We start from the raw sequence: 12,461 nt of genomic DNA, 5'->3' as shown, positions 1-12,461 counted from the left end.
TGAGCTTGTTATCTGTGTCAGCCAATTGCAACTCAATAAAACGTATAGCTGATGTGTCCTGCTGAAAGCGGTTCTGGCTGCTCACCTCACGCACACGTGCTGAGGAGAGAGAGTGAAAGGAGTCTTGACCTAGGCTACTGTTGACTGGGAAGATGGAGGCCTTTTTCATTGAAGTAAAACATACATTAGAGAAGAAAGAGGACAGTGAAAAGAGGCCGACAAGCGGAATGTCCTCGGGGACAAACGTTTTAATATTGTGGTGGACAAACGAGATGAACGTTGGCCAGTGAACAGGACAAGCTTGTGTTTGGAGGTTTGATGCAATAGTATTTATTATAATTTGTTTTAGTCATTATTATTATTGTATATCATTATTACTATTTCATGCCTATTTAAGAATCTCAAACAGTTCTTTAAATATGCAAAAAGCATTTTGTTCCAATTTTTATGAGACATTTTCATTGGCTAAATTAAGTTGTAACCTTATTTTTAATTTTGTGCTCCGGATTTAGTTCAAGACAGGTTAACAGGAGGCCTGTTACAAAATAAATATAAAATAAATATAATTAGCCTGTTGTCCTCATTTGTTGGGTAGGGCCTACGGTAGGTAGGCACTCACCTTTGTTGGTAATTGCTGCAATATAGTCCAAGTCTGTTCAAAAGTTTTTAAACAAGGTTTTTATTAAACAAGTTCTTTATTAAAACATGCAACAAATGTTTTTGTTTCATTCTGTTGAGCCATTTTCTTCTTCGGGCCAAATGAAGTTTAAACTGCAATGCTGTGTTTGATGTTTTTAAGGACGAGTAACTGTGGATCATTTGGCTAATGGTGTTCCTATATTGATGGTGCTGGCAGGACCCAGTCGGAGGTGACTTCCTCTTCCTGCTCTCAGATCTGAACCGGTCTGAACCGGTCTGTTTGGTTCTGTTTTTCCACAGGCCTTTACGGAACGGGTCTCAAGGTCCTCAGGTCCATTCGGGAAATGGGTCTCCATTTAAAAATGCATAAATAATGTATTTATGCATATCGGGATCGGGCGGGAAAAACACTGATTCATTTCAGGAACGGGTCCAACTTTTTCTAGACCAGTGGAGACCTTAACTTTAACCCTTTAACCTTTAACCCTTTAACCCTTTAACCGTTAACTTTAACCCTTTAACCGTTAACCCTTTAACCATTAACTTTAACTAACTTTAACCCTTTAACCCTTTAACCGTTAACTTTAACCCTTTAACTGTTAACTTTAACCCTTTAACACTTTAACCGTTAACTTTAACCCTTTAACCGTTAACTTTAACCCTTTAACCGTTAACTTTAACCCTTTAACCGTTAACTTCAACCCTTTAACCGTTAACTTTAACCCTTTAACCGTTAACTTCAACCCTTTAACCGTTAACTTCAACCCTTTAACCGTTAACTTTAACCCTTTAACCGTTAACTTTAACCCTTTAACCGTTAACTTTAACCCTTTAACCGTTAACTTTAACCCTTTAACCGTTAACTTTAACCCTTTAACCGTTAACTTCAACCCTTTAACCTTTAACTAACTTTAACCCTTTAACCGTTAACTTTAACCCTTTAACCGTTAACTTTAACCCTTTAACCTTTAACTAACTTTAACCCTTTAACCGTTAACTTTAACCCTTTAACCGTTTTAACTAACTTTAACCCTTTAACCGTTTTAAATAACTTTAACCCTTTAACCGTTTTAAATAACTTTAACCCTTTAACCGTTTTAACTAACTTTAACCCATTAACCGTTTTAACTAACTTTAACCCTTTAACCGTTTTAACTAACTTTAACCCTTTAACCGTTTTAACTAACTTTAACCCTTTAACTAACTTTAACCCTTTAACTAACTTTAACCCTTTAACCGTTTTAACTAACTTTAACCCATTAACCGTTTTAACTAACTTTAACCCTTTAACCGTTTTAACTAACTTTAACCCTTTAACCGTTTTAACTAACTTTAACCCTTTAACCGTTAACTTTAACCCTTTAACCGTTTTAACTAACTTTAACCCTTTAACCGTTTTAACTAACTTTAACCCTTTAACCGTTTTAACTAACTTTAACCCTTTAACCGCTTTAACTAACTTTAACCCATTAACCGTTTTAACTAACTTTAACCCTTTAACCGTTTTAACTAACTTTAACCCTTTAACCGCTTTAACTAACTTTAACCCTTTAACCGTTTTAACTAACTTTAACCCTTTAACCGTTTTAACTAACTTTAACCCTTTAACCGTTTTAACTAACTTTAACCCTTTAACCGTTTTAACTAACTTTAACCCATTAACCGTTTTAACTAACTTTAACCCATTAACCGTTTTAACTAACTTTAACCCATTAACCGTTTTAACTAACTTTAACCCTTTAACCGTTAACTTTAACCCTTTAACCGTTTTAACTAACTTTAACCCTTTAACCGTTTTAACTAACTTTAACCCTTTAACCGTTTTAACTAACTTTAACCCTTTAACCGTTTAACTAACTTTAACCCATTAACCGTTTAACTAACTTTAACCCATTAACCGCTTTAACTAACTTTAACCCTTTAACCGCTTTAACTAACTTTAACCCTTTAACCGTTTTAACTAACTTTAACCCTTTAACCGTTTTAACTAACTTTAACCCTTTAACCGTTTTAACTAACTTTAACCCTTTAACCGTTTTAACTAACTTTAACCCTTTAACCGTTTTAACTAACTTTAACCCTTTAACCGTTAACTTTAACCCTTTAACCGTTAACTTTAACCCTTTAACCGTTAACTTTAACCCTTTAACCGTTAACTTTAACCCTTTAACCGTTTTAACTAACTTTAACCCTTTAACCGTTTTAACTAACTTTAACCCATTAACCGTTTTAACTAACTTTAACCCTTTAACCGTTTTAACTAACTTTAACCCTTTAACCGTTTTAACTAACTTTAACCCTTTAACCGTTTTAACTAACTTTAACCCTTTAACCGTTTTAACTAACTTTAACCCTTTAACCGTTTTAACTAACTTTAACCCTTTAACCGTTTTAACTAACTTTAACCCATTAACCGTTTTAACTAACTTTAACCCTTTAACCATTTTAACTAACTTTAACCCTTTAACCGTTAACTTTAACCCTTTAACCTTTAACTAACTTTAACCCTTTAACCGTTTTAACTAACTTTAACCCATTAACCGTTTTAACTAATTTTAACCCTTTAACCGTTTTAACTAACTTTAACCCTTTAACCGTTTTAACTAACTTTAACCCATTAACCGTTTTAACTAACTTTAACCCATTAACCGTTTTAACTAACTTTAACCCTTTAACCGTTTTAATAACCAATATAACAAAGGTTTGACTTACTTTCAACTACAGGAAACCATCGTGAACCCATGACCTTCTACTACGGCTGTACAGTATCTAATTGAAGTCAGAGACAACATTGTTGTGAACCCATGACCTTCTACTGACAACATTGGTCACGTAAAGGAATAAACCCAAAACTTAAGGCCAACCTGCATGTCCAGCTCGTGACATCTCTGTGCAATCTCCTCCTTGGTGGCTAGAGCCTCGTTCAAATCCTCCACCGTCTTCTTCAGCTAAAAATACAGCGAATACGTCGGAATTAACGGAAAAATACTAAATTTAGGCTGATAATACAAATGACAGGATTTTAGTGTAAGACACAGTGTAATGTAGCAAGAGAACATTCTCCGTAACGTCTCACCTGTCTGTCCATGTCAGCGTACGAGTCGTTTCCTCCCATTACAGGACATTCTTTGCTCATCAACTACAACAGAGAGAATCATACACAGTGTGATGTCATCTGTTATAACACATGGGTACTCTACACAGTGTGATGTCATCTGTTATAACACATGGAGATCATACACAGTGTGATGTCATCTGTTATAACACATGGAGATCATACACAGTGTGATGTCATCTGTTATAACACATGGATACTCTACACAGTGTGATGTCATCTGTTATAACACATGGAGATCATACACAGTGCGATGTCATCTGTTATAACACATGGAGATCATACACAGTGCGATGTCATCTGTTATAACACATGGAGATCATACACAGTGCGATGTCATCTGTTATAACACATGGAGATCATACACAGTGTGATGTCATCTGTTATAACACATGGAGATCATACACAGTGTGATGTCATCTGTTATAACACATGGAGATCATACACAGTGTGATGTCATCTGTTATAACACATGGAGATCATACACAGTGTGATGTCATCTGTTATAACACATGGAGATCATACACAGTGTGATGTCATCTGTTATAACACATGGGTACTCTACACAGTGTGATGTCATCTGTTATAACACATGGAGATCATACACAGTGTGATGTCATCTGTTATAACACATGGAGATCATACACAGTGTGATGCCATCTGTTATAACACATGGGTACTCTACACAGTGTGATGTCATCTGTTATAACACATGGAGATCATACACAGTGTGATGCCATCTGTTATAACACATGGGTACTCTACACAGTGTGATGTCATCTGTTATAACACATGGATACTCTACACAGTGTGATGTCATCTGTTATAACACATGGAGATCATACACAGTGTGATGTCATCTGTTATAACACATGGAGATCATACACAGTGTGATGTCATCTGTTATAACACATGGGTACTCTACACAGTGTGATGTCATCTGTTATAACACATGGAGATCATACACAGTGTGATGTCATCTGTTATAACACATGGAGATCATACACAGTGTGATGTCATCTGTTATAACACATGGAGATCATACACAGTGTGATGTCATCTGTTATAACACATGGATACTCTACACAGTGTGATGTCATCTGTTATAACACATGGAGATCATACACAGTGTGATGTCATCTGTTATAACACATGGATACTCTACACAGTGTGATGTCATCTGTTATAACACATGGAGATCATACACAGTGTGATGTCATCTGTTATAACACATGGAGATCATACACAGTGTGATGTCATCTGTTATAACACATGGAGATCATACACAGTGTGATGTCATCTGTTATAACACATGGAGATCATACACAGTGTGATGTCATCTGTTATAACACATGGAGATCATACACAGTGTGATGTCATCTGTTATAACACATGGAGATCATACACAGTGTGATGTCATCTGTTATAACACATGGAGATCATACACAGTGTGATGTCATCTGTTATAACACATGGAGATCATACACAGTGTGATGTCATCTGTTATAACACATGGAGATCATACACAGTGTGATGTCATCTGTTATAACACATGGAGATCATACACAGTGTGATGTCATCTGTTATAACACATGGATACTCTACACAGTGTGATGTCATCTGTTATAACACATGGATACTCTACACAGTGCGATGTCATCTGTTATAACACATGGAGATCATACACAGTGTGATGTCATCTGTTATAACACATGGGTACTCTACACAGTGTGATGTCATCTGTTATAACACATGGGTACTCTACACAGTGTGATGTCATCTGTTATAACACATGGGTACTCTACACAGTGTGATGTCATCTGTTATAACACATGGAGATGATACACAGTGTGATGTCATCTGTTATAACACATGGAGATCATACACAGTGTGATGTCATCTGTTATAACACATGGAGATCATACACAGTGTGATGTCATCTGTTATAACACATGGAGATCATACACAGTGTGATGTCATCTGTTATAACACATGGAGATCATACACAGTGTGATGTCATCTGTTATAACACATGGAGACTCTACACAGTGTGATGTCATCTGTTATAACACATGGAGATCATACACAGTGTGATGTCATCTGTTATAACACATGGATACTCTACACAGTGTGATGTCATCTGTTATAACACATGGATACTCTACACAGTGTGATGTCATCTGTTATAACACATGGATACTCTACACAGTGTGATGTCATCTGTTATAACACATGGAGATCATACACAGTGTGATGTCATCTGTTATAACACATGGAGATCATACACAGTGTGATGTCATCTGTTATAACACATGGAGATCATACACAGTGTGATGTCATCTGTTATAACACATGGAGATCATACACAGTGTGATGGCATCTGTTATAACACATGGAGATCACACAGTGTGATGTCATCTGTTATAACACATGGATACTCTACACAGTGTGATGTCATCTGTTATAACACATGGAGATCATACACAGTGTGATGTCATCTGTTATAACACATGGGTACTCTACACAGTGTGATGTCATCTGTTATAACACATGGGTACACTACACAGTGTGATGTCATCTGTTATAACACATGGAGATCATACACAGTGTGATGTCATCTGTTATAACACATGGATACTCTACACAGTGTGATGTCATATGTTATAACACATGGAGATCATACACAGTGTGATGTCATCTGTTATAACACATGGAGATCATACACAGTGTGATGTCATCTGTTATAACACATGGAGATCATACACAGTGTGATGTCATCTGTTATAACACATGGAGATCATACACAGTGTGATGTCATCTGTTATAACACATGGAGATCATACACAGTGTGATGTCATCTGTTATAACACATGGATACTCTACACAGTGTGATGTCATCCGTTATAACACATGGGTACTCTACACAGTGTGATGTCATCTGTTATAACACATGGATACTCTACACAGTCTGATGTCATCTGTTATAACACATGGGTACTCTACACAGTGTGATGTCATCTGTTATAACACATGGGTACTCTACACAGTGTGATGTCATCTGTTATAACACATGGGTACTCTACACAGTGTGATGTCATATAAGGACACAGGAAATGGATCTCTAGAGTAAAAAACACAGCCATTTGAAATGTTTACAAAGGCTTACCTCTTGAATGGCCGTCATGACGACGTGTTGAACAGATTCCTCCAGCATCATTATGGTCTGGATGTATTCTACAGGGGCAGAGGAAGACAGCACGAATGACTACTTGTTCAGTCTAAGAAGCACCCGCAGTGTCACAATGACAAGAACTGAATGTGATGAAGCCGAGAGATAAGCTGGAAGCCTCATCTAACACACTTCCTCAACTGTAGGACTGTAGGACAGGGCTGTGTGCTGTCTGTAGGACAGGGCTGTGTGCTGTCTGTAGGACAGGGCTGTGTGCTGTCTCTAGGACAGGGCTGTGTGCTGTCTCTAGGACAGGGCTGTGTGCTGTCTGTAGGACAGGGCTGTGTGCTGTCTGTAGGACAGGGCTGTGTGCTGTCTGTAGGACAGGGCTGTGTGCTGTCTGTAGGACAGGGCTGTGTGCTGTCTGTAGGACAGGGCTGTGTGCTGTCTGTAGGACAGGGCTGTGTGCTGTCTCTAGGACAGGGCTGTGTGCTGTCTCTAGGACAGGGCTGTGTGCTGTCTGTAGGACAGGGCTGTGTGCTGTCTGTAGGACAGGGCTGTGTGCTGTCTCTAGGACAGGGCTGTGTGCTGTCTGTAGGACAGGGCTGTGTGCTGTCTGTAGGACAGGGCTGTGTACTGTCTCTAGGACAGGGCTGTGTGCTGTCTGTAGGACAGGGCTGTGTGCTGTCTGTAGGACAGGGCTGTGTGCTGTCTGTAGGACAGGGCTGTGTGCTGTCTGTAGGACAGGGCTGTGTACTGTCTGTAGGACAGGGCTGTGTACTGTCTCTAGGACAGGGCTGTGTACTGTCTGTAGGACAGGGCTGTGTACTGTCTCTAGGACAGGGCTGTGTACTGTCTGTAGGACAGGGCTGTGTACTGTCTGTAGGACAGGGCTGTGTGCTGTCTGTAGGACAGGGCTGTGTACTGTCTGTAGGACAGGGCTGTGTACTGTCTCTAGGACAGGGCTGTGTACTGTCTCTAGGACAGGGCTGTGTACTGTCTCTAGGACAGGGCTGTGTAATTGCTTCCCTATTAAGCTTGAGCTATGAAGAAAGAAAACCTGGAGATTTGGTGCAGGTACAGCAAACCAGCGCACAAATAAAATGGCGATATTCTCAAAGACAGACAGACGGACAGACGGACAGACGGACAGACAGGACAGACAGGACAGACAGGACAGACAGGACAGACAGAGACAGACAGAGACAGACAGAGACAGACAGAGACAGACAGGACAGGACAGACAGGACAGACAGACAGACAGACAGACAGACAGACAGACAGACAGACAGGACAGACAGGACAGACAGGACAGACAGGACAGACAGGACAGACGGACAGACAGGACAGACAGGAAAGACAGGACAGACAGACAGACAGACCTTGTTTCTGCTCACAGTTGACAGCACAGCCTAGTATGAGTTGCAGCATCCTGCCCAGCTCTGCAGCGTCTGAATGTTCTCCTATCAGGTTGATGTCTGGCAGGGTGAAGTCATTGATCTGCTGTTGAAGGACTTCCTGGTTGTAGTCCAGTATACCTTTCAACACCTTCTTTAGATTACTGATCTGAAAAGGAGGAGGGAAGATGGGACATTGGGACTGTGACAAGACTTGAAAGCAGATGGCACCAACACAAAAAAAGACAGTGTATTAAAACGACCATCGTGTATCATCGTCATCATCATCATACCTTCAGACGCCAGTTATCTCCCACCTCGGGCTTGATCCTACTGATCCAGTTGTCAGTGAAATACACAATGTCTCTGGAGAAGAGAAAGGTAAGTGGTCACATATGGGATAAAGTGAAGAGAGAAGCCACAACGCCTAGCCACCAGGCCTAGCCACCAGGCCGAGCCACAACGCCTAGCCACCAGGCCTAGCCACAACGCCTAGCCACAACGCCTAGCCACCAGGCCGAGCCACCAGGCCTAGCCACCAGGCCGAGCCACAACGCCTAGCCACCAGGCCTAGCCACAACGCCTAGCCACAACGCCTAGCCACCAGGCCGAGCCACAACGCCTAGCCACCAGGCCGAGCCACAACGCCTAGCCACCAGGCCTAGCCACAACGCCTAGCCACAACGCCTAGCCACCAGGCCGAGCCACCAGGCCGAGCCACAACGCCTAGCCACCAGGCCTAGCCACAACGCCTAGCCACAACGCCTAGCCACCAGGCCGAGCCACCAGGCCGAGCCACCAGGCCGAGCCACAACGCCTAGCCACCAGGCCTAGCCACAACGCCTAGCCACAACGCCTAGCCACCAGGCCGAGCCACCAGGCCGAGCCACCAGGCCGAGCCACAACGCCTAGCCACCAGGCCTAGCCACCAGGCCTAGCCACCAGGCCGAGCCACAACGCCTAGCCACAACGCCTAGCCACAACGCCTAGCCACAACGCCTAGCCACCAGGCCGAGCCACCAGGCCGAGCCACCAGGCCGAGCCACCAGGCCGAGCCACCAGGCCGAGCCACCAGGCCGAGCCACCAGGCCGAGCCACAAACCTTAGCCACAAACCTTAGCCACAAACCTTAGCCACAAACCTTAGCCACAAACCTTAGCCACAAACCTTAGCCACAAACCTTAGCCACAAACCTTAGCCACAAACCTTAGCCACAAACCTTAGCCACAAACCTTAGCCACAAACCTTAGCCACAAACCTTAGCCACAAACCTTAGCCACAAACCTTAGCCACAAACCTTAGCCACAAACCTTAGCCACAAACCTTAGCCACAAACCTTAGCCACAAACCTTAGCCACAAACCTTAGCCACAAACCCTAGCCACAAACCCTAGCCACAAACCCTAGCCACAAACCCTAGCCACAAACCCTAGCCACAACACCCACTAAAAGGTTGGTTTGATGTTTAAACAAAACTAATTTCCAGCAAAATATAACCACTGACACTCACATTTTCTGTAGGGCCTGGGCCATGACGATCCCACTTGTGAGATCGTCCACCGTCCTGCATGGTGCCTCCAATCCAAACGTCTGGATCTACATGAAAAAGGACAGAAAATCATTTCCTGCTGTGAAACATTACAGAGATACTCCCCGAACCTTAAATGACATTCATCATGACTTGACACCTAGACATCTCCCCTCTTCACAAAGTCTCATGGCCACGGGACATTCCTAACTTCCTTTTGGGAAAAAGGCAGCGGAGCTCTACAACGATTAGGTTGAGCCTCGAGGTGACTCTGTCTTCCACTTGTCGGGTTTTGGGACTTTGCAGGAAAATAGTAAAAGACAGAGCACTTTTGTCCACTCCAGGGATGAGCTCTCTCTCTATGTTGATAACATGTTATTACTCCAGGGATGACCTCTCTCTCTATGTTGATAACATGTTAATACTCCAGGGATGACCTCTCTCTATGTTGATAACATGTTAATACTCCAGGGATGGCCTCTCTCTATGTTGATAACATGTTAATACTCCAGGGATGACCTCTCTCTCTATGTTGATAACATGTTAATACTCCAGGGATGACCTCTCTCTCTATGTTGATAACATGTTAATACTCCAGGGATGACCTCTCTCTCTCTCTATGTTGATAACATGTTAATACTCCAGAGATGACCTCTCTCTATGTTGATAACATGTTAATACTCCAGGGATGACCTCTCTTTCTCTCTATGTTGATAACATGTTAATACTCCAGGGATGACCTCTCTCTCTATGTTGATAACATGTTAATACTCCAGGGATGACCTCTCTCTCTCTATGTTGATAACATGTTAATACTCCAGGGATGACCTCTATGTTGATAACATGTTAATACTCCAGGGATGACCTCTCTCTCTCTATGTTGATAACATGTTAATACTCCAGGGATGACCTCTCTCTCTATGTTGATAACATGTTAATACTCCAGGGATGACCTTTATGTTGATAACATGTTAATACTCCAGGGATTACCTCTCTCTCTCTATGTTGATAACATGGTAATACTCCAGGGATGACCTCTCTCTCTATGTTGATAACATGTTAATACTCCAGGGATGACCTCTCTCTCTCTATGTTGATAACATGGTAATACTCCAGGGATGACCTCTCTCTCTATGTTGATAACATGTTAATACTCCAGGGATGACCTCTCTCTCTATGTTGATAACATGTTAATACTCCAGGGATGACCTTTATGTTGATAACATGTTAATACTCCAGGGATGACCTCTATGTTGATAACATGTTAATACTCCAGGGATGACCTCTATGTTGATAACATGTTAATACTCCAGGGATGAGCTCTCTATCTATGTTAATAACATGTTAATACTCCAGGGATGACCTCTCTCTCTCTATGTTGATAACATGTTAATACTCCAGGGATGACCTCTCTCTCTATGTTGATAACATGTCAACACTCCAGGGATGACCTCTCTCTCTATGTTGATAACATGTTAATACTCCAGGGATGACCTCTCTCTCTCTATGTTGATAACATGTTAATACTCCAGGGATGACATCTCTCTCTCTATGTTGGTAACATGTTAATACTCCAGGGATGACATCTCTCTCTCTATGTTGGTAACATGTTAATACTCCAGGGATGACCTCTCTCTCTCTCTCTATGTTGATAACATGTTAATACTCCAGGGATGACCTCTCTCTCTCTCTATGTTGATAACATGTTAATACTCCAGGGATGACCTCTCTCTCTCTATGTTGATAACATGTTAATACTCCAGGGATGACCTCTATGTTGATAACATGTTAATACTCCAGGGATGACCTCTATGTTGATAACAGTCATCCATGCCCTTCTGATGACCCAGCAGTGTTGTCACTCTAAATAAACAGACTGAACTCAGCAGAGGAGAGGTACAAGACATGGATGGTGCCATGGTCAACGCCATATTTACAGTCACACATAAAGACAGACTCACCTCTGTCCTGAATGTCTCCAAAGGGGTATTTCCTACATGACTGACCTCCAGGAGACACTTTTGGGACCGAGACCATTGACCAGCCCAAGAACTACATGTATTTCTGTTCAGTTCAGTGTTTTTGAGATTATCTGTATCATGAAAAGGGCTATATAAACTACATATATTATTATTACTACCTAGTAAAAGGGTAGGTTAGCCTTTGAGGCTAATATTTAATGTTATAGGCTATGTTTTGGCTGTTTTACATTAAAATATCAAGCGTATATCACCGAATCCTGCTGTACAGGCACACTAAGGTTAAGAGCTATAAATAGTCTACAGACTTACCTCACCACCAAGGATATGTGGTGACCTACAGCTGCAACCCTGATCAGAGTAGAGGTCTACTGCTGCAACCCTGATCAGAGTAGAGGTCTATAGCTGCAACCCTGATCAGAGTAGAGGTCTATAGCTGCAACCCTGATCAGAGTAGAGGTCTATAGCTGCAACCCTGATCAGAGTAGAGGTCTATAGCTGCAACCCTGATCAGAGTAGAGGTCTATAGCTGCAACCCTGATCAGAGTAGAGGTCTATAGCTGCAACCCTGATCAGAGTAGAGGTCTATAGCTGCAACCCTGATCAGAGTAGGACTACTGCTGCAACCCTGATCA

General features: G+C 41.7%; 1 protein-coding gene across 3 annotated transcripts in view; it reads right to left on the bottom strand.

The window, feature by feature from the left end:
• Window positions 1-12,461, bottom strand: part of LOC135518446 (protein Hook homolog 3-like) — a 94,991-nt gene that overhangs the window by 76,430 nt on the left and 6,100 nt on the right. For all 3 annotated transcript variants that reach the window (XR_010452153.1, XR_010452154.1, XM_064943620.1), the window contains exons 2-7: window positions 9,830-9,915; window positions 8,614-8,686; window positions 8,306-8,489; window positions 6,921-6,988; window positions 3,716-3,778; window positions 3,504-3,587 (exon numbers count right to left, since the gene is read on the bottom strand). Coding sequence is in view for 1 of the 3 variants with exons in the window: in XM_064943620.1 (XP_064799692.1) it covers window positions 3,504-3,587; window positions 3,716-3,778; window positions 6,921-6,988; window positions 8,306-8,489; window positions 8,614-8,686; window positions 9,830-9,915 (558 nt within the window). In the remaining 2 variants the exon portion in view is untranslated. The remainder of the gene's footprint in view (window positions 1-3,503; window positions 3,588-3,715; window positions 3,779-6,920; window positions 6,989-8,305; window positions 8,490-8,613; window positions 8,687-9,829; window positions 9,916-12,461) is intronic.

Source organism: Oncorhynchus masou, chromosome 28 (genome assembly GCF_036934945.1).
Source record: "Oncorhynchus masou masou isolate Uvic2021 chromosome 28, UVic_Omas_1.1, whole genome shotgun sequence".
Classification (NCBI taxonomy): domain Eukaryota; kingdom Metazoa; phylum Chordata; class Actinopteri; order Salmoniformes; family Salmonidae; genus Oncorhynchus; species Oncorhynchus masou.
The sequence above is the reverse complement of the archived record's forward strand: the minus strand, read 5'-3'. Positions and strand labels throughout refer to the sequence as shown.